The sequence below is a fragment of the Lycorma delicatula genome, chromosome 4 (assembly GCF_047948215.1).
Source record: "Lycorma delicatula isolate Av1 chromosome 4, ASM4794821v1, whole genome shotgun sequence".
Lineage (NCBI taxonomy): Eukaryota > Metazoa > Arthropoda > Insecta > Hemiptera > Fulgoridae > Lycorma > Lycorma delicatula.
The window spans coordinates 122,084,540-122,108,873 of record NC_134458.1 but is presented as its reverse complement, the minus strand read 5'-3'; the positions used below and the strand labels follow the sequence as shown (position 1 = coordinate 122,108,873).

The following is a 24,334-nucleotide window of genomic DNA, read 5'->3' as shown; positions in this document are numbered from 1 at the left end:
TACAACTTGAATTAAACCATTATTTTGACACCATGTGTGATGCTGATTCAACTGATAATAGTGCACAATTACTGATATCCCCTCTGAAAAAAAAAACTGCAAAAAAAGCCCTTGTTTGTGTGGAAACACACATCATTTTAAATACTTACAAAAGCAAATTACAGAGTAATCCAAAGACGTTGATTTCTGATGTCATTAATAAACTGTTAACATAAGTGAAAGTTATGCTGCTTCAGTGTACAATGTGATTCACGAGTATGAATCTACTAATTATAGTTTCCTAAAAAAAAAATCCCACAGATCAATTGAAGAAAAAGTTGACCATTTTGATTAAAAATGTGATTCATAAAAAAGTACATGAATTTTATTTATTGAAAATGGTTTAGCAATGTGTCCTCTGGAAAATAATTCAGTTATTTTCTTAGACAACACTCCTTATCATTCATGTAAAAACGAAAGAATTCCAGTGATGTTTTGGAAAAAGAATGATATCAAAATGTGGCTTAGTTCAAAAGGATGATCTTTGAAGAGGATGAACATAACGTCCAATTATTGCAAAGGGTTTCATGTATATAAAATTGATGAGTTAACAAGATAACATGCTTCAATACCTTCCTGTCATTTTGTACTCATACTTAACCCAATTGAATTAATTTGGGGACAAATCAAAAGTTACATAGCGTCAGAAAATACTGCTTTTAAAATATCTTATGTTAAAAATTTATGCTTCTAAGCCATTGATAAAACTGGTCAGCAGGAATGGAAAAACTGTATAAATCATGTAACAGATACTACTAAACCAAATTATTGGGAATTGGACAATATAATATAATAGAAAACAAAACTGAACCTCCCGTTGTATCTCTTAATACTGATAGCACTACAGATTTCTCACATCAGATGATGAAAACTGAATTGAATTTATTATTTGTTTATTGAGCTGTGCCACAGGTATATCAATCTCAACAACAGAAATTATTTAAAGATTACAATTTTCAAGATAGTTTTCATATATTAACAAAATATACTCATAAATTAAACTGACTCACTAAATATGAAAACAACAAATTAATTTTCTTGACTTCAGCAACTGAAATACAATGTCAGAATACATCCACTTTTAACTTTTAAAGCAAGATCCATACCCTTAACATGTATGTTACTGGAAGATCTCAACACTATAAAACATCAAGTACACACAACTGGATGTAAAAAATCATTCAATTTCTCTCATTTCTCATAAAATAAATAAAAATTAAAGCAAAGGTAAGAGAAGTATTAAATACTACTTCAGATACCCCATGTAGGACAACTGTGCATCTATGTATTTATGCTTTCTAAACTTTGATAATCCATATCTTAGTCACATTTGGATAAAATCAGTTCTATGTAGACACATTTTGCCTCCTCTCCATCACACGTAGCATGGAAAGTACAAATGCTTTCAGTTTTTGCTCAGTGCACTTTTAAATGCAAATCTTCAAAAATTCACTTTAAGCAGTGCACTGTAGTTAAATTTCTAACCATGGAAAAATTCACAGATGAATGCAAGTAGTTTATGTTGTGTTAATTATGCATAATTAGACACTTTTATAAGGTACATCAAAGTTAAAGATGTGGGGCAAGTATATTTGAGTTACAAACCAAGAAGTGGAAGGCACTTTGTAGCTTCCACTAAAGAAAAATGTACTTTCTAAAAAAAGTAAATTTTTAAGAATGGATTTCAAAAACTAGTGTAACATTGGTTGAAGTGTATCGAGGAGAATGGTAATATTGTAAGAAAATTATTATACAACTTTGAAAATAAAAGATCATTCATTGTATGTTTCCTTTTTTATTTCATTAAAATATCTTTTCCCATTAATTTTCTATATAGGTGATGTAAAACTTTTCAGCCCATTCTGATGCCAGTTGAACAGATTTAATTTCTCATTCGCATTCAAAATATCTTTTTTAACTTAAATTTATGGTTTCAGCAACATCAGTTGAATTACAGTTCAAAACAAGCAATAAAATAAATACAAGAGTATTGTAGTTAATTTTAGAAAATTTTCAAAACAAACAATCTTACCAGTGATGATTATAAAAACACTTGAAAATGTTATGATTTATGTTTAAAAAGATTTTTATTAAGTAGATTTATTTTGATTTGATAGTATAAAAAAATTCTTTTATATAATATTCACCACCAATCATCATGGACAATAATAACATTGGTAATAAAAATATTCATGTAAGTAGAACTTGAATCTTTAAAGACTACACTATATTGAGATTTTTGTTTAACTGTAAGCTGTTTTCTCTGAGTTTTTGTTAATGTATGTTAGTAAGATGTACCTTTTGTTGTGTCTATCTTTGATTTTATTAAAGTTCTTTACATTAGTCTCTCTTCTTTGAAGAGAGTAGAATTAATTCTTCTGTGTATTATATATTTTTCATTTGCATCCATAAATCTCTATAATAGTTGTTTGTTATCAAGCTAGTCACATGAGAGATTAAGACAAAATCCTCCCACTGAAATGTAAAATACCAAAGTCTTATTGACTAATTAGCAAGAAAAAAATATAAAATAGTATATAGTGGAACCTAATCACACTTAGGCTGGTGATTAAAAATATATTTAAATACTAACATTCTAGAACTGCTCTAATGGACATCTTTATTTAACGGTCCTTTATAAACAGGAGGAAGTTCTACGTAAAAGGATATTTTTTAAAACTTCCAACTGCAGATTTCTTTAAAAAAAAATTCTTGTGAATGAAGCAGTTCTTTTTTTACTATTTTTTATTAACTTTTGTTAATATATATGAGTTTTATCAAATATTATAATTTTGCTATTCTTAACATTTTATTATCAGATATTGGTCTTGAATGTGCTGGATTTCTGAATGGTTTAGGTTTTCCTGTAAAAGTAATAACAAGAAGTGTATTACTTAGAAATTTTGATCAAGATATGGTTAATTTAGTAAAACAATACATGATTAAAGATGGTATTACTTTTTGTACCAAATGTGAAGTTATAAATGTGGTGCCAACAAATTCATCAGAACAATTGAAATATGATAAAACAGGTTATATAGTTACATGGAGAGATGAGAGGGTAAGTTTTGTTTTTATACTACTTACCTAATTTATAGTTTAAGAATAATTTTTGATGAAGAGTTTATTCTTCATGAACTTATTATAAAAATAATCAACTTTGCACCTTACTATAGTTATCAACTTTATGAAAATTCAGACCTCAGGTAAACACACACTGATAATATTTGGGAAGACTGCCATACTTGAGTGCAATCAAATCCAAGATTCCAGTATGGAAAGAAATAGAGAGAGGAAATTAAAAGAAACGGAAGAAACGAAGCCCTCAGAAAAGAAATGATTATTTCAATCCTTTCTTTATAAATAAGTTAGAACATTTACTTATTTAAAAAAGTATTTATACTGTTTGTAAAAGAAGGCAAAGTATTCCATGACTTTTGCAGGTATGCCAGTTAAGTCATGATTATCAAAATAAGATTTAAGCATCAAAATTCCCAATAAAATATTTTTTGATTTTAAGAGCTTACTCTGTGGGGAAATTTAGGAAAAACAATTTATAAAAAAGTGAATCCTAACAAAAAAAAGTTAATTTATAAGAGAATTATTTAAAAAATATTGAAAAAATTAATTATAACTTTTATGAAAGTAATGAAAAATAATTTCTTCTTATTTTGGGTTTAGAATATAATACAAGTGCCAAAGCTACTTTAATTTTAATAATCCTTTCAGTGACAAAAAAAAATTCGAAAAATACTTTTTTAGTAATAAAATTTAAAAAAGTTAGAGCCAAAAAAAATCAGACTATGTATTTTTTAGAGTGGAGAATAAATTTTAAGAAAAAAATTTCTAAAAATATTCATGTATATATATATATATATATATATATATATATATATGTACATGCTCAATAAATTTGCTTAAGTAAAGTTTTAAACTCTAACACCCCCTTCAATATAGGCTGCGATAAGAAAAATAAAATTTTCCAAAAACATTTCTTCATTTTACGTCCAGGGTCTGTAATTTTAAAAAATTGTAGACATTTCTTGAAAGCTCTATGAAGTATGAACTTTTAAACAGTTTTGAAAAATATTTAAATCAAAAAGAGATAGAGCAAAAGAACAAATCTTCCAGAGGTGGGAGTTGAATTTTTGAAAAATATTTTTTTGGATTATTTATATATGCATTAAATATAATAAATTTGCTTTAATAAAGTTTTGTTGAAAATGACTCTGAAGAAAATCAAAATTGGTTTTTTTGTGATATCCCCCACCCCCTGAACGAATTTTGAAAAAAAATTATTTTGATCAATGCCCTATATACAGAAATATATATTTTAGCCAAACTTGAAGAAAATTGTTTTAGTCAATCCTGATATATAAGGCCAAAAGCAGTGCAACATACACATGTACAAATCCAAAAAACCTAAAAATTTGCAAAACACCCAATACCTCATTTTTGACATGGTCACCATACTTCCCCCTTTAATATAGCTATTCTAGCTTTATTCAAGAAATTGTAGCTAAAATTTGAGAAATTTGAAGCAGGGAAAAAACACTATGTGCACTGACAGAATATTATGAAGAATTGAATAATAAACACTCATGATATAATGAGGTTAAATTTTTAAGATATTATTGAAATAAATTTACAACTGTACATGAATTCCTTACAGATTAATATATGTTAATTAGTTCATATGCAAATTTAATTTTATGTATTAATTCTTTATTGGTTCTTTAAACACTGACAATGTTTGCATAATTTTATGATATGATTGTAAAAACGTTACATAGTATTCATCATGAAAGATTTAGCTTGTACTTGAACATTTCTAATTTATTAACTATGTGATAAAAAAATTGAATTTTATATCATATTAAATCTTTTTTTGTGATATTCTTAAAAATGTCAATTTATCTACCTATAGGTGAATAATATACCTATAATAATATACCTATAATATATAATAATATATATATATATATATATATATATAATAATAATATTATTATATATATATAATAATAATATACCTATAGGTGAATTTATTCACCTATAGGTAGGATTATAATAGATTGCATAAAAAAATGAATATTTAAGAATTTTAATTCCGGTAAATATTGATATTCACCAAGAAAGTAAAAATACTGTAAATAATATTATTAGATGCTCTAGTAGTAATGGTTATAGGTGACCTAACATATGAACCAATCTCTTTTGAAAATGCAATAGATAAAATGAGGAGCATAGTGGTTTCCCATTGCTATTTTGGCTAAGATGCTACTGTAGACCAGCATTAAATATTACTCCAATAATACTCTGAGTAATACTTTATGGTTAGGAATTTTCCTTAATACCATCTCTATGAAGAACGAACATTATCAAGTTTATATAACTTCATAAAATCCACTCGAAGGTGTCCTGAACTCAAATGAGATAAAGAAAAGATAAATAATATAAGGATAACATGTAAAAAGGAAGGGAAGGAATAGGTGATGAGCAAAAAAGGCACTAATTATGTGCTTTTTTGAATGATTAATCAGTGTAGAATGAATGAAACAGAGTATATATGGGTTCTTTAAAAACCTTTAAAGCCTTTTAAAACATTGAAAAGAAAGTAAATATTGTATGCAATTTCTTATTACAATATTCACTGAAAATTGATTCTGGGATTTCATTTTAAGCTATCCTTAAGAGGATAAAACCAAAAAAAACTAGTCCATATTTCCAATTTATATTCCAGAAATACTGGAAATATTTAACAATAGTGTAGAGAAAAATCTAAAAATTCATACTTTTTTTCATAAATTGTGTTTTAACAACCTTATCATAAAAACTTCATACTTATTGACTAATAACATTTTTCCTTGAACTCAAAAGGAAAGAGATAACAAAAATATTAAAAAAAAGTGGGGATTCTTATACATTCGTGCAAAGAACAGGTAATTCAGGTAGAGTATGATAATATTTTTGCTATTTGGATATCCTTATCCTTTTCATGTCATAAAATTTCTTTGTAAAATATAAAGTTGTTTTACTTAAAAATAGCTAAAACTGACATAGTTTTTAAAACAAAATTACAATTTTTCAGGGAAGGGAATATAGAGACTTCTTTAATACTATACTTTGTGCTACTGGCCGTCTACCATTCATAGATAATTTAAATTTAAGAAAAGCAGGTGTTAATTATGATAACACTACAGGTAAAATATATACTGCAAACGAAAAGACTTCTGTACAAAATATATTTGCAGCGGGAGATGTTATATCAGTGAGTATTGTGCAATTGGATAATTAAAATTGTAATTATTATTATTATAAATGATATAATAATTATATTTTATTATAAGCAGTAATTTTCAAGTTAAGTTATTAGTGTTTAACAATAATTTATTATACAATTAGTACTCACCAACATTATCAATATTTTTAAATTTTGAACAACATATAGAGAATTTTCAATTTGGGATATTTTTAATTATATTGTACAATAATTTAATACATTAACATGGTGAAATTGGTGTAAATTTGTGTAACTTCTACTAGTTAAAAAAAATTAATCTATGATTATTTACTAATGAAATGGTATTTTAATCAACATAAGATTAAGGATTAACATATCTGTGATGAAATATTGTAGAATACATCATTGTGGTTTGTTTTAAAGTATAAGGTGAATTTATACATTAGTCATTCTCTGATTTACTATTGTAAACAATTTTTTAAGTATAATAATACATACAATTGTACATTCAGTTTTAAAAACATACTTTTTGCTTACTCAGTGTCAGACAATGATACATAATGTTTTATAGATTATAATGTTGTTGTTCCTATACAACCAGATATTACTTAATCTGAATGCAAGTAGAATATTTTCTTTCTTTTTAAAAGCAAAATGAGCAATTAAAAGGTAAAAAATAAAATCAAAAGGCTAAAAATTGTTGAAATTTATGATTTATTTATTATGTTTAAATTTTAAGCTTTATACAAATGTTAGGAACATTGTTAGGTTTTTTTATTGTTTATTAATTAATTTTTTATTTGGAAAGAATGGCTGCCACATACAAAAGAATCAATTCAAGTATAAAAGGAGATATTGGAAAATTTATAAAAGCATAGAGACTTCAGCAGTTGGTACATGTTACAAGAATGAATAAAACATATATGCCAAAAACAATAATAAAAGAGAAGTTGTTTAACAGAGGAAGAAAGGGACATTCCAGATGTAGATGTTAGATGAAGTTAACCAGAATTTTCTTTCAATGAGCATTCAGATAACCTTCTGAATATGTACAGTAACTTTTTCAATTTTGAATATCTTCTTCTGATATCTACTGAATATCCTCAAATATCCTTCTGAGGATCAAGAGGCTTGGAATGCAGGTATGATGCAGTGCAGTACTTACTACAGACTGCAGTGCCAAGAAAGAAGAAGATTGAATGTTTTATTAGCAATGTTAATTATTTCAATTAAAGATCCCTTGCATAGAAAACTTTTAAGTGTTATATAAATAACAATTTAATATTATTTTTTTCTTAACAACAGTGCATTTTAAATTTATGATAAAAATTATAATAACTTCTAAGATAAAACATCTGAGCTAACTTTCATTTTAAATCAGGGCTCTCAGAAACTGCGAATCATAAATCAAGCTTATACAGATATTCTGAGAAGTTTAATTTAGAAGAACGTTGGTTTAGACTAAAGTTTATTTTAAATTTCTCCTTAATGTTATTGTAGTTAATGTTAAAATTGTTTTAAATTTTTAAATGTAGTACATAAAGGTATCAAAATTCAAACTTTCAATAACATTTTATTTATAGGGGAAGCCTGAATTAACTTCAGTTGCTGTGCAGGCTGGTAATCTCCTTGCAAAAAGGTTGTTTGGGAATCTTCCAGTACGAATGGATTATTATTTTATACCAACAACAGTATTTACACCATTAGAGTATGGTTGTGTAGGTTATAGTGAAGACAATGCTATTGAAAAATATGGCGAGGAATTTGTTGAGGTTGGCTTTTATGTAATTATTATTTTTCATATGTACATAAAATGTATATTAGATATGTATTTGTCCATCACAGTTGGCAATGAAAATTATTTAAAACTAGCAAACCCGGCAATGCTTCACTATTGCTAGATTTGAGTATACATATATATATATATATATATATATATATATATATATATATAAAATGAACATATTTGAGTATATATTAAATGAACATAATTGAAAGTTTGATGAAACATTAAAAACTGAGCATTACAGATATTCACAAAATTTAACCTTTCACTTTATCCTTTTTTCCACTTTTCCCTTATCCCTTTCCCCCCTTTTCACTATTTCCCCTTTCCCCTTTCCTTTTTCATTATTTCTCCTTTTCATTTCTCCCTGTGTCCTTTTTCCCTTTTTTCTTTTTCTCCTTTTCCTCCTATCCCCATTTTTTCCTTTTTTCGCTTTTTCCAGTTCTCCCTTTTTCTATTTTTGCAGAGATATTTCTTTCCATGTTAGTAACACATATTCTGAATATGTGCCAAATCGAACCATAAATACAATTTTTCAAAATATCTCGACCCCAGCACCACCTAGCGGTTCCAAACTAATTCAGAAACCTTTGTGGGCATAGTACAACTCACCAAAGTTTCATTGCAATCTGATGAATGGTATAGAACACATACGGGACAAACAAACAAATATTCATTTATATATATATATATATATATATATGAATATCAACTTTTTAAACAACAAACCAAACAAAATTGATTAAATATAAAATTGTTAAAACTTGACATATTCCTTCTAGATACTATTTGGAGCTCTTTTAATGACTGGTACTGTTTTTATCACACCGATATCAATTGATGTTGCTACTGGCTGTTTTTTTTTTCAATCAGGCACACTCTACTACTAAATTTGGTTCAATTAGTTATTTAAAAAGTTAATAGTTTTGGAAATTGGTTAATTTGATAGTTGAGGACTGTAAGCTATGATAGGTGGTCATGGTTGGAGGAAGAAAGTGTCTGCCGAGGCATTTGCATCACTGGCTTCTTGACAGAGGTCAAACTCATGTCTGTGATGTGTTATCAGGTTTAATCAATCATTAAAAGACGACCTCTGGTAAAGCCCATCAGGTCAAGAAAGGGAGGTGTGGTGTGGCAAACAGGGTCGTCACTTGGCAGACGGGGTTCAGATGAATATATAAAAAATGTAATATTATTTTTTTGTTTTAAGTACTAAAAACATAAAACTACATGTAATATTTTTTTTAGAATATTTTTATCTAAAACGCACTGAATAATAGAAAAAGAGTTTTGGGTTGTCACTAATTATTACAGTGAGAAGGGCTTTGATAGTCTTTTTATACAATTACAAGTTTACTAGCTTTTACCCGCGGCTTCGCTCGCGGTGAACCTTTAAACGAAATACGCGAGCAACTATGTCATGTCGATCAGAGGCTTTTTGCCCGGGCATTAGCTCTTTAGTTACATCCTGCCACGAAAGATTACAGGTAAAAGTTACAAACAGGTCAGGCTTGCCGTAAGTTTGTACATAAGCGAAAGCGTCTTGAGTGTATTTATGCAGATAACGGGGACTGTTCACAAAAGTAGAAGGCAGAATATCCATCTTGCCTATGTCGTTAGGTCTAATATTACCATCTGCGCTAATCTTGTAGATGAATGTAATTTTCAGCTCGTAATTTCGTCTGGTTTATAGAAATGTAACGAAGGCGTTCGTTATCTACTTTAATATACGTATCTACCAAGAATTGATGAAAGAGTTGCCTTGACCGCGAAAGGAGATTGAAGTCGTGCTCTCGAAGCATCATGTGATACGCATAAAAATCCATGCAGGAAACTTTTTATTGGGAACTGGCTGTCTTGTTGTTGGATTAATGACTGGAATATTGAAATGGCATCCTGGCTCACCTTTACTGAAAATTAACGGGTACTGTAAAGCATCATAAAATTTATGAGTATCGGCTACGCATTTCAGCGTATTATCATGTGCTCGTAACATTATGTCTCGTGGAGAGCATGGGTCATCAGTAACCAAAACAGCAATTTCATTGATCATCGGCGCATTATAACGCCTCTCAAGTTCGCCATGTGGAGTCCGATGAGCATGAATGACCACTATGTAATTATCTGGAGGCCAGTTTTCTATTGTACTTTTAAAGGTATTTACCAACAAATTGTGGCTGTGTAACATTTGTTGAATTTGCAATACTGTATCTCTTTCGACTCCTTCAATATACTGACAATGACAGTTTACTTCATTTTTTTCATCACCCATAAAATACACCTGCAAAAATTTATGCTGTTCATTATCTGCTGGAAAAACTGATCCAATTTGATTATATATCTGTCCTTGTACAGTAAAAGTTGATGAAAATCCGGGCATTCTTATCACTTTATCTACTCCAAAGGATGTCATTTGGAAGCAAGAATTATGCTTTCTGATTTTACTTAAAAATTGCTTCGACTCATCTGTAACACTTAAATATAGAGTTTTCAAAGGCTCCTCTGGTTCACCAAGTAAAGGAAACGAAACTTTACCACTGGACCAGCACATTCCAGCAGTTTCATCTTTCCATTTCAAAGCATCGCAATGCTGACATTTACTATTCATTGAGCCAATACCAATTAAAGAATGCATATGGTATTCAAGTGAAGGATCATATTGAAATCCAGAATTATTAAATACAGACCAATTGTTACGCATGAAATTTCGACGGTGCGCGATTTGAATTTCTGCATGAACGATTCTTCTCGCCTGCGATTGTTCTGGAGTTTCTCTCGCACTTATAGCTGCCTGCTGTTCAGCTTGTCTTTCTAAACGAATTTGTGTTTCAGCTGCTCTTAAGGTAGCTTGGCATTCAGCTTGATCATCTAACCTTTCTTGTCTCTGAGAAGTTGTTTCACCAGCCCTCAAAGCACATTATCACCTCGCTTGTTGTCGTCTTAGTTCTGCGTGAGCGGATGATTCTTGAGTTCGAGCAATTTTTGCCGCCCGGGCCCCTGATGAATCCCTGTACATGTTAGATTTGAGCTTCCGAGGCATTTTAGAAAAATAAAACAGAGTAAAAAATGAAAATAGCATTAGAAGTAAAACAATAAACAGGCACCTAACCTCAAAAACTGGAAAAGTTTAGTATTGCTTAGAAGGTTCAGAAGAATAACAATAAATATAGAAGGATTCGAAACAGCAGAAGCACTATACTAAATTAAATAGAGACTTGACCGTCGGTATTACAGTGTTGGATTGGCACTTTATTTCATTTACTTACTGGAACGCCAGATGGCGTTGAATTTGGTCAGATTTTTGTCGGACATCATACCTACCAATATAAAATTTTTTACCCTCCCGAAAAAATATTGTTTTTTTTAATTAAAAAGTGTCCTATGTCCTTCGCAATACCTTTGAGAATATGTGTACGAAGTTTCATGATGATCGGTTGAGTAGCAGCTGCGTGACAAACAAACTCACATTCACATTTATAATTTTAGTAAGGATAAGCATATCAAACACCTTTTTTTTGTGATTATTTGTTAGGTGAATTACACTCATTGAATTTTTAAAACTATTTATAACAATGATCTCCATAGTTAAATTTTTAGTCATATAAAACTAAAATTATTGTTATGACTGAAAAAGTATTTTGTTTTATTTTTTTGTACATATTTAAAAGTTAAAAATAAAAAACGTTTTTTTAGTAAAATTTATTTTATTATAATTTATTATTAATTACTGATGTAAGTAAAAACTGATTATTATATTGTAACCAGGAATAAACATTCCTTCAAGTTAACATGCATTCAAGTTAATTAGATAAAGAGAAGTGGATGAAAAATTAGTTGCAATTTTGGTCTTAGAAGACACAGTGGGAATTAAATAAAAACATTTAAAATACAAATACAACCAATAGCATAAAAAACTATAAATAATGAATAATTACTGTTGGTGTGAAGGGTAATTGAGCTGTTTTGCTAATAGACAGTAGAGTGAACCTGTAAAAATTAACCTTTAAAAATTAGGCAGCAAGTTTGTTCCAGTTAAATTACTACTGCACCTCATGTGATGTAGATATTTTAACTTATCCAATATTCTTTTTCAACCCTTATTTTATTAATTTTTTTAATGATTAATTCACCATATAAGTTCAAAGCTTCTGCTGTGGAAATATGAAATGAACATTTAATAACGTATCGATAATGCCTTGCCTGACTGGGATTCGAACCCAAGTCTCCTGGATGAAAGACTGAGACAATACCACTCTACCATGGAGATTCCATTACAATTTGCATTTACATTTTATAAATTACTTTCAAATTATAATGTTCACTTTCTGAGGCTCTATTCAAAATTATTACAAAACATTTGTAATTCTGTATTATTAATAATAATAATAATTTACAAAAACCTGCTGGGTTAGTGTAGTGATTAAACTCATCATCTCAAAATCAGCTAGTCTTTTTAGTTGACAGTTCTTAAGTTTGAGTACTTGTAAAGACAGTTGCTTTTATACAAATTTGAATGCTAGACTGTGGATACCTTACTGTGGTATCCTTTGGTGGATGGGTCTCAATTAACCACTCATCTCTGCGGTGGTTGAACTGAGTCTGTGCCAGACTACATGTTTACCAATACATTTACACTTAGTATTGCATTACATCTGCAGCTACATTAGGCCTGGCAAGCCAGTAGTGATAATTGCATTTGCCTATACAAACACAAACACCCAGATCTGGCAGTACCTGGAAAACTGGTTGGAGAAAACAACAAAATTATTTACAATAAAAAAAAGAAAGTTTTTTTAAGGATATCCACCATCATCATCACAGATTATCTGCTTTGAGGTTATTTTCCTTGCAATATGTCCATTTCCATTCTTTTCTGTTTCTGGGTAAACTTTTAAGTTCTTGATTACTTCTGCTTCCTTTTAGATATCCTTTTGACCCCTTCTCTGTTTTGCACTTCTGTTTATCATACTAGCACTGTTTTAATGGATCCTTCTCCTCTCATCCTATGTCTTAACCAATTATTAACGTTCCTATTCTAAACTATTTTAAATTCGTTTGTCTTAATATTTCATCCTTGAAGAGCATTTTATTTTCAAATCTGCAATACTCTTGTTAAATAAGGTTACAGATAAGCAGCACCATTGCTTTTCTCCTTCTTCTAGGTCAAATCATTTAGCTTGTACATCCCCTATTTTCTGTTCTGTATTCTGATTCAAGTATAATTTTTAAACTGATATTCTAATCCTTTGATGTATTAATAATTTCATTAGTTTATCCCTTTTGATGTGATCGAATGCTTTTTCCATATCTATAAAACATACACTTATTCCTTTACCTTTTTCTACTTACCTCTCACAGTTCCTCTTTTTAGCTTGTGCTTCTCTCTTCCTAAATCCAGATTGTTTTATAAAGGTCCTCCCATAGTTGCATATACATGTCCTTAACCTCGAAATATAGATATCCTTATATTTTAAATATAATTTAAATGAAATGTTTAATGCTGTATTAAATAAATAATATTAAAATTCTTATTAAAAATCTTTTGATTATTTGAAAATACACTCATGCAAAAGTTCTCTCAATGAATAGCACTGACAGTATGCAAGAGCATTTTAAATTATGTTTCTCTGACAGAAAAAAATCCTTAATTTTTTTTATTGATATCCAATTGATATATTTTCACAAGTATGTTTCTTAGTACATTTTTATTTCTATTTATACAGGTTTACCATGGTTATTATTATCCTTTAGAATGGGAAATGCCAAGGGCTGATGGAGGTGGTGATAATTCACTCTGTTATATAAAAGTGATCAGCCTAAAAAGGAGCGATAAGATAATTGGAGTTCATTTTACAGGTCCGCATGCTGGTGATGTTATACAAGGTTTTGCTGTTGCTGTCAAGTAAGTTTATTCTTTTTTTAGCAGATTTCCAAAGAATTTGGAAATCACTATCATGCTCCATGGGCACAATAAACATCACTATGTTTACATACATATGTATCAATGTATACGATTTTTTCATCTGCTCTCCTGGATGCAAATCTAAATCGACTTTGATGAAACTTAGTGGGATGATGTAAAGCTATTGGAAATGAAACCCTATTGATTTTTAAGCAAATTTGTTCACAGGAATCGGAGTTAGAGCCAAAAAAAGGAATTTTTGGGAACATTTTTGGCTTTTTTTTATTCTACTGGGTAAAATTTTTAACCAATTTTGATGAAACTTTGTATGATGATGTAAATAGTAGAAATAGAACCCTATCAATTTTCAAGCGAATCAGTTCACAAAAACCAGAATTAGAGGAAAAAACTGGGTTTTTGGGTATGTTTTCAAGGAAATCTGCCCTTCTGACTCACTTACTGTGACAGTTTTATTTATCATTAAGTTTTAGTTATATACCCAGTTTCTCCATTACTGCACCATATTCTTTTTTTATACAAAAAAAGCCATTGCAGGAGTGCTCATTTGATGAAGATATCAATAATCATATAGTCAGATTTTTGAATTAGAGAAACAGATGAAAAATACTACATCAGTAATATATCATTAAACAATTAGATACAAAAAAAGCTGACAAAGGATTTCTAAACTTTCCCACTGCCGTATCTTAAGTTCAACAAAATTTTAAAATAAAAATAATATAATAAAATTAAATTGTTAAGTATTATTTATTTCCTTTTGAAATAACAATATTTTTTTCATCATTAATTAATTTATTAAATGTTCAATAACACAGGTCAACAAAATTAAGGAATTTGAAAGTTGTTCATAATCTGACAACTGGTTTTTATGTTATTTTGTGCACTGATTTAAAATATGGCCACCATTTTTTCTATCATGTAGGAATTTTTCACAATACTAAAAAAATAGAATGGAAAAAAGGCATATTGTATATGTATTCCTCATGGAAAACTTTTATTTATAAAAAAATAATAGGACTTGAAGAAAGGATTTTTTACATTGTCTTACCTCTATGAAGACTTGTACTGCCTTTTTCATTTCTTTTCAATGCTTCTCAGACCACATTTTCTGCTGTAGTCAGCTTGCAGATCGTCTCTGTGGATGCATCAACAGTAGTCTGCAACATGTTTTTATTCCAAATTCCCTGATATCTGAGTTCCATTTCCTTTATATATTGGTGAAACTTTCACCCTCTTCTTCACTTACAGCACCAAGATTCTCAAAGAAGTAATCAGTTATGAGAATGCAGAAAATGCAATTCAAGCTAATCGAACAACCCAAGTCTTGGAATTTCATTAGTATGTTTTCCACTATACACTTAAAATTTGGTTCCTTATTGCCCCCAAGAAATTTCTTTATAACTTCTTTAAATGCTTTCCATGCTTCTTTTTCAATGTCCTCCATTTAGGTTTAAAAGACTTCATCTTCAAAAAGTTTACGAATATGTAGACCCGTGAAAACGGCTTCTTCCACTTTGGCTTCTGACAGGTGTGGAAACTTATGGCATAAGTTTCCAGTTTTATTGTTGAGTTTTATAAACCAACAACTCTAAAAGACCTGGTGTGGCTGAATAAATTAAATCCTTCAAATGAATTTTATCGTCTTTAAATTCAATTTTAATGTCGGCTAAAGTATAAGTATTTGTATTTTTGTCATACTTTACACCATATACACGGTCTAGAAATGTTTTTGCACCAGTTTTTAACGTTTCCAAGTATGGTTTACTTATTTCAGTGTCACTCTCTTCTAATATAGGTGCATATTTTGTATATATTCTAGGTTGTTGTTGAGATTGATCAGAATATAGTGGCAATGTTGTTTGTTCGGATAATAATGGAGAATAGGCTACATCTTCTTCTTCTTCTTCTGAATCTTGTTCCAATAAACTCTGTTTACATCTGTCTTGGTGTCTTTCTAAATGAACCGACAATCTATCACCCAATTCATGGCCTACTCTTTCTACATCAATTTCTCCAGTATGTGGAGGTGTTCTGGGTCTATTTACTTTTTCTTTAATTTCATTTATAGGATCTATTATTGGTTTGAAACTTCTTCTTCAGCCAAACCCATCATAAAGGCTGCATGTTTACGTTTAAAATTTTTATTAAGCTTGTCAATTTCAATCATTTGTTTCTCCTTTTTCATTGCTCTATAAAGAAAAAAAAGAAACTTAAAAACAATATTTTATTAACTTTAAACGTTATGTTATACGTTACGTTCAATAATGATGAATTTATAGATGTTGTTTCAATATCGACCTTTATTTTTACCCTTTTCTTTGTCGATGGCTAGAAAATTATATTGGTTTGTATTCCAAACTTGATCGCACATTGCTTTAAAATCATCAAAAGACATGTCGACGTTTACATGATCATCGTAAATGTGTTTTAAATTTAAATTGTCTTGTTTGAATAAAATTAAAAAATTGCAATTGTCATGTACGAGTTGTTTTGGTATTTTGGTACCTAACCAATTCCATAACAATCAATTTTATTATGACGGCCCCATGCAAAATAAGCACCGATATTATTTTGTTTCTCTTTTATTAAATCGTCAAAAATCATTATTGAATGTGGTTCAGTCGCCTCTGGCGGAGGGACTTCATCGTTTTCGGTATATTCATAATAGCCCATTTCAGGATTCATTATGATTAAATTTGACAACATTCTATAGAGAGGTTGAAGCGACTTCGAGAAAATGTACAAGTTTTGAAAACGTACACCGTTTTCTTGAACTAAAAGATTAAAAATTACATTTGTTTTACCACAATTAGATGGACCACATTCAATACATCTAATGGTGTTTGGGAATAGAGAACCATGTTTACTTTTGTTTTTAAATGTACATCCACCCAATACATTTACAATGGGGAATTTTGTTTTCTGTTGTATTTCCATCATATCTCTCTAATGAAAAATTTAAATTAAAAATTAATACCAATTTAAAGTTATTCTAAAAAAAGAAGGCTTGTAAAAATTAACTTTTGACAAATCAATGGGAAATTCTTTTTTAAATGAGTCTACATCATCAAATTCATAATATTTTTCAAAAGTAGTCTCACATTTATAAAAAGGGACATATTCTATTTTCAAATGTATTCATACATTTTCCATAAAGAGATCGGACATCGTAATATTTAATAAATTTCGTTGGTTTATTTTCATCATAGTTGTTTATATTGGGATCGTTTTCCAGTGTATAACGGTTGGGAATCATCGATACCCCTCCACGAATGCCTTTTTCAAAAAACAAATACATATCGGGGTGTGTAACAAGTTCCAATTTTACTTTTGTCGCCTTGAGTGCTGCAAACCATGATAAATGTGGAGCCGATATATAATGACAGGGATCCAAATTGTTTGTGCGATCATTTTATTCCGAAAATTTTCAAATACATCAGCCAACAGCATAACGTCCAATTTCATATAGAAATCATGGTATTGACCAAGCGTCTTAATTTTAAAACTATTCCAAACGTTTTGCGCATATCTATAATCATATTCAGAGATGTTTTCTCTCTTTAAATCATCATAAAACGCTTCGATGAGTGGTAATTATCTTTCATTGAAAACAGATGCCAATGTAATATATATATATATATAGGGATGAACACCTTTTCGAGAGATCAACATATTAAACAACTCCATTTGTTTTTTCTTTTCTTCGCAATTTATTTGTATATTTCTTTTAAATAATTGATATGTTGTAAAAAACCTTTTCTTATTCATACTATATAAATGACAATGATAAATAAACTTTTTGCCAATTCATCTAAGCTATAAGATAGAAATTGGTACGAATCTATAAATCGGTATGATATTTCATTCTTGAGTGTTGTAGATACAAGTTTTTCACTGTTGTTTGCAATAAAGAAATTTCAAATTTATCCTTCAATTCATTCAGCGCCAATACAATATGATGTGAATCGTAACGCGTAAATTATGAAATACAACTGGAATAAATGTTGCGTGTTTACAATTTAAATTGCAATATTCATGGGCCGATCCAATAAATTTACCACTTGTATGTGAATGGTGTCTTACACGGTTCACAATAATCTTAGCTCCAAATATAACACATTTTGTATCATTTTCAAATTTTTCTTGATCTGTTTCACTCATAATACACTCTTTATTAGTTGACAATTCCTTTTTGAAATATTCGCATTTATTACATAAATCAACGAGAAACTTTTTAAGTACCTTGTCATCATCTGTAGTGGCCCTGTATAATTTCGCTTCGAAATACGATGGTTTTCGTCGATAATTACATAGCAATATCCAGATGGTTTATGGGTATGTGTTTTTGTAGTATTACTAGTACCTGGTTCGGGGTTTGCAATATGGTTTGGAATTATAAACGATTCGAAATCTGCATATATAACAAACGGCCCGGGTAATGTTGAAGAATAGTCTTTAAACGCTACTACATTTTCTCTTCTACGATTCTCTCCTACACCAATCCATTCCTTTGGCATTGTAATTCTCTGAACCTTTCCTTGTTTACAATCTTCAATATGTTTTGCAAGCTTTTCTTTAGCTTCGCTTTCAAGTGACCAAGATTTAAAACAATGCAAACAATAGGGGCAATATTCACCTTTTCTACGACATTTATTATTACCACTCAACATCCTTGATAAACCATTATATTCGTTTGTCATATTTATTAGAGTACAATGGGAGCGAATTAATTTAACATCGATTAATAACAATAACCAAACGACATTTTTTTTATTATTATTCATACGTTTATATATACATCATTAGGATTAAACGATTCTTTGTCATCTTCGATATCATAACACAAGACATTTACACAAATATTTGGGTTTTGCGCTTCAAATTTATCAATATCTTTAATACAAACAGGATATTCTATTCCTTTCATGTTTAATCGATTTTCAATTTGTTTATATACTGAAACACGATACTTGTTTTTCTTGCTAGGAGATAAATGTGCTAGAATTGACCATAAAAAACATTTTTCATCAACATTTTGTACATTTATTGTAGCGTATTTTTTTAATAGAGCTTTTGGTGTTTGTAAATATGTAGTTTTACCCCCTATAGTGGATCGAATTCTGATATTGAGAGATCCAAGCTTAATATTTTATTCATAGCCTTTCATAGCACTTCCCACTTGAATAAATCTTTCAAAAGATTCGTTAATTTTTTCATAGGCTTGTAAATATTGTTCATTCAAAACGGTTGGATTTTCACATACATTTAAAGCAAATCGAGTGCTGCTGTGCAAGTTAACTTTACAAAAATCGCATTCATCACGCACATATTTTTTCAACTCTACAACCACGACTAAATAATATTTAATACTGTCTCCTTTATATTTTTCAACTTGTAATCTTGTAGCGTTAAATACCACATTTTTAATGTCCATTAAAAATTGATAAATATCTACAAAATGTTTTTCATCAACATTCCACTAGTGTTTTATTAAAGAACCACCCAATGTTCGTTTTGTGTCTGGTATTTGAATATGCAACATCAATTCAGAAACAGATATTTCTTTATTTAGTTTGTGTTTCATTTCAAAATATTGTTCAATTAAATCATTAAAAGCACTTTCAATAGACAACTTATTTTCCAGCAAGTGTTTTATTTTTTCCAATTTGATTGATTTATAAAGATTTTTTCCACATGAAGTAAATAAATCTTTATTATATTCACACATAACTGCATAGTAAATGGATTAGAAGTGTATTTTTTATACAATTATTCAATATCACCATTTATATTGTGAAAAAATGTAATTAAATCACACTTGTTGGACAGATTTTTGTAACAAAATACTAATTTACTGGCATAGTCAATTCGTTAAAAATTCATAGTCGTATTATAATGAGAATAATTTTAATAATGATGTGTTATTGTTTTTATGCTGGCACAATCCCGCTTTCACTGAAAGTAATGATGCCCGATTTTTTTTAAAATTAATTTAAAAGTGATTAAAACTGTTGACCGAGTGGTAAAAACTCATTTTCATTTTATTTAAGCACCAATTTAAAAAAAAAAATGTTGTGAAAAGCGCACATGAAAAGAAACCGCACATACGAGCACAGTTTTTAATGTATTACCTGTGCCCATATGTAAGGTTTTCATACTACTGTCAAGATTATTAAATGTAAATAATAATTATAGTCATTGTTATCAATAATACTGAAAACAGTGTTTTTAATGGTTTGGCCTAACCAATAGGAAGCAGATTTGACCCACATTGTGAAAAATATCAAAATGTTCAGTAAAAAAAATAATAAATGGGTCAATTTGACCCCTTTGACCAAATGATATTTTTATCTAAGTTAAGTTTTTTAAACATGGCACAGTTGCTATATAATATTATTTATGTATAAGTAAATGAAGTACAACTTTACCAACAATTCGTCCACAGTCTCTTTTCTAGTACTTTCGGTTATTCAACCATCCTCAGGAAAAGTTATTCTTCAATTTATATCATTAAAATTAAATTATGTATCAAGTAAATTTAAAATCACAACTGGTCGTCATAATATAAAGTTAGTCATGTCTCTTATGTAAGAAGGTCGCAGTTGTTAAATAATGAAGAAAGGTGAAGAAGATTGCAGTTGGTAACAACTGCGACCTTCTTACATAACAGGCATTACTAACTTTATACTACGACGACCAGTTGTAATTTTAAATTTACTTTTTACATAATTTAATTTTAATGATATAAACTGAAGAATAACTTTTCCTGAGGATGGTTGAATGACCAAAAGTACTAGAAAAGAGACTGCAGACCAACTGTTGGTAAGGTTGTATTATATTTTTATCATCAAAATTATACTGTAGAGATAATTGTTAAAAGAATCAAAATTTTAAAAACTTTTAAATTCTTAAGTTCCAATGGAACTATCTTTTCAAAAAATGTTTTCATGTATATATTAATACTAGATAAAGTTGAATTTTCATTCTTGAGATTAAAGTTTAAAGAAATTGATATTTTAAGTATAGGTCCCATTCACCCTCTTGTTTTTTTGGGCTTAGATGTATATTTACTGGAGTAATTACGTACTTTATCTGTAATAATAGTATATCTCTAACAATAGTAATTATTTACTATCTTATCTTATTATTTTACTTTATTATTTTTACATTTTAGCCAATGTCCTTTTTTCAGGAATGGTTTAACTGTAAGACAGCTTCAGAACTCAGTAGGAATTCATCCAACTATTGCAGAAGAATTTACTAGAATATCAATAACAAAACGTTCTGGTTTATCACCAAGACAACTATCATGTTGCAGTTAACTGACAAAAAATTAATGAAATTTGAAATTATGTCATCTGTGATAATAAAATGTTTACTACAGTCTACATGTAATAAATTATTTAAAACATTAAAGAGAATTTTCTTTTTTATATTACCTCAAAAGTTTTTCAGTTTGTATTATGAAAATTTGCATTGACTGGTACTGTTGTTTTCACCCTAGTATAAGTTGAGATTAGTGGTAATTTTTTGAGTCACACTTACATGTATTTAGAATGGGGTTGACAAATGTATATACTGAATGAATAGACACAATTCAAATGCGCCATACCTTTTAACCAGATTCTAAATATGTTTCCCTAATTAAAAACCAAAAAGTATTAAAAGATGACAAAATGAGAAGCATCAGCTATTGAAGATTGTTGCAAGAGCTAAAGAAAACATTTTATTTATAAATTGATTCATCTTTCATTTCAGAAGTTAATATTTATTTTTTTAATTTACCGTCACTGATAAACACATATCAAGTTAATTAATTTAGTTATAATCAATAGCTTTAGGCTTGCAACCTTCTATCCATTCTTGTCTTATTCACCTATTTAAAATTGTTCCATTATTTTTTTGAATTTTCTAAGAGTAAATAAATTAAAAATAACACCCTCTTTCTCTCTCACCCCCCTCTCGCTCACTCTTTTTTTCTCTCTAAACCCATGGAAAGTGTGCTTTTAGAAGATTTTGTTAGATGTATTATGAATTTCCTTCATGAATAATGTTGCAAATCATTACTGTTGTTAAAACCCGGTTTAAAAATTGTTGCATAATTTTTTTGAATTTTCAAACAATAAACAAATTAAAAAATGACTTACTCTCTCTAAAATCATGGAAAGTGTGCTTTTAGATGATTTTGTTAGATCTACTATGAATTTTCTTTATGAATAATGTTGCGAATGAGTACTGTTGTCATAGATTGGTTAGGAATGATGAATATTTGGCCAAATAGCATATCATATTTCATTTTCAAAAACATGTTTTTGTTAAATCTCATATGTTTGTGAAATTCATATTGTTCAAATATGTTGAGACCTTGGTTTGTATAATGTACATGTTTTGGTTAATGACTTTATACAGAGTGTCCCATATAAAACGCAACCCAACCTTATATTGGTAGGTATTGAAATAATAAAAAGGCATGTGTAAATGTAAATGTAATTTTTATTATTACTTTACATTTAGAGTAAATGTTGGAAGTGGCCGCCATCTTCTTGAATACAAGATTCAATTCATTTTACAGCTTTTCTTGCAACTTTTTTCAAAGTTTGTGGCCGGATATTTAATACAGCTTGTTCAATATTGACTTTCAATCGTTCAAGTGTTCATGGTTTATTGCTATAGGATTTTTCTTTGAGGTAACCCCGTAGAAAAAAATCCGCCGCAGTCAAATCTGGAGATCTTGGTGGCCACAAGCCTCGACTGATAACACGATTACCAAAGAATTCCTCGACGAAATCAGAAGTTGAACATGCGTCGTGCGATGTCCCACCGTCATGTTGTAGCCGGAAGTGTCTGTCTTCCTCTTCCGAGAGTGCGATGAACTGAAATAAATTATCCTGATATCGTTCTGCATTAATGGTGTACTCGAAAAAAATAGGACCGATTATTTTCTTCCGCGATATCGCGAACCACACGCCCAACTTCTGCGGGTGTAATTGTTTTTCGTGATATACGTGGGGATTTTCAACGCTCCAAATTCTACTGTTTTGGCTGTTTACGTAGCCGTCCGAATGAAACCGTCCTTCATCTGTGAAAAAAACGAATCAATAACGTTAATTCCCTCACGCAGAAATCGACGGAACCGTTGACAATATTGTAGCCGTTTTTCTTTGTCGGGCTCAAGAAGTCGATGAACCGATTCAATGCGATAAGGTCGTAATTGTAATCGTTTGGTCGCCCGATGAACAGTTGATTTAGACAAGTTAATTTCAGCAGACAAACGTCTGATCGATTTATTTGGCGAGGCGAGTAATCGGTCTTTGATTTCAGCGACTGTATCTGTATTCAACACTGACGCAGATCTTTTGTGTTCGTTATTAACAGAACCGGTTTCTCTAAATTTTGCGACTAACCTTAATACTGATGTTTTGTTAGGAGCTGGTTTATCCGAGTACTTATGGCGAAACAAATCTTCACTGCAACCGCCGATTTTGTACTGAAGTACGACTCGACAATGAAAACACGTTCATCTAGCGAAAACACCATCTTGTCTAGCGATATACTGAACGTTATGATTGCATTGTTGTTACTATCGGTAGTGTTCTACTGTATCGCCGCGATGTTCAGATGTTGGACGAGTCCATTTCAGTAAGGAGTAAGGGAGTAAGCTTGACTTTTGAAATTTCATGGATGAGTGATTGATGGGTTGCGTTTTATATGGGACACTCTGTATTTCCTGTTTCTACAAGGTGATTTTCAAACGTTTATTTTGTTGTTTTATGTAGTGTTTGTATCTGGGATGTCGAATGTGCATCCTTTTCAATGTAATATTCAGGGTACCTACAGAGAGGGCGAGTACTTCAGCCGTCCCAAATATACCATTGGAGAATGCATCAAGTTTGGACTCATTAAATGAATAGAGTGTGTTAGGATATGCTGCTGGGTATGGGGGACAGCTGCCATTCTAACTGGCCATTGAACCGAGTAGGTGGTCAGTGTAGGGGTAGTGGGACTCCCTTCGTGCCAGTAATTTTTAAGTTAAATATGTTGATAGCATGTAGTAAGATACTTCATGGCCTGTCTAGTTATGATGACATTGATTTTAAAGTATATGTAAGAAATGTTTTACTTACAACTATCATTTTTAGATTTTTATTTGAAACTACCTGCATGTTTTTAAATGTATGTGTTTGAATATATATATTTTTAACTGCATGTTGTATTAGTGAGCTAATTTTTGTTTTGATTACATGTTTAAATGTTAGGTTTTTTGCATGTTGAATGTAATTGTTAGGCACTAGATATTAAGTTTTACATATTTAGATTTTCTGGGATTTCTTTATTTATAATC

The 24,334-nt window shown here is 29.7% G+C and overlaps 1 protein-coding gene across 2 annotated transcripts in view; it reads left to right on the top strand.

Moving 5' to 3' along the window:
* Positions 1 to 21,402, top strand: part of LOC142322935 (thioredoxin reductase 1, cytoplasmic-like) — a 42,836-nt gene extending 21,434 nt beyond the window's left edge. The window contains exons 5-9 of one of the 2 annotated variants that reach the window (XM_075362025.1): positions 2,859 to 3,100; positions 6,131 to 6,310; positions 7,867 to 8,055; positions 13,793 to 13,971; positions 21,185 to 21,402. In XM_075362025.1, coding sequence (XP_075218140.1) covers positions 2,859 to 3,100; positions 6,131 to 6,310; positions 7,867 to 8,055; positions 13,793 to 13,971; positions 21,185 to 21,314 — 920 coding nt within the window. In that variant the 3' untranslated portion in view covers positions 21,315 to 21,402. The remainder of the gene's footprint in view (positions 1 to 2,858; positions 3,101 to 6,130; positions 6,311 to 7,866; positions 8,056 to 13,792; positions 13,972 to 21,184) is intronic. The other variant, XM_075362026.1, reaches the window with a different exon arrangement.
* The last annotated feature ends 2,932 nt before the right edge of the window (positions 21,403 to 24,334 follow it).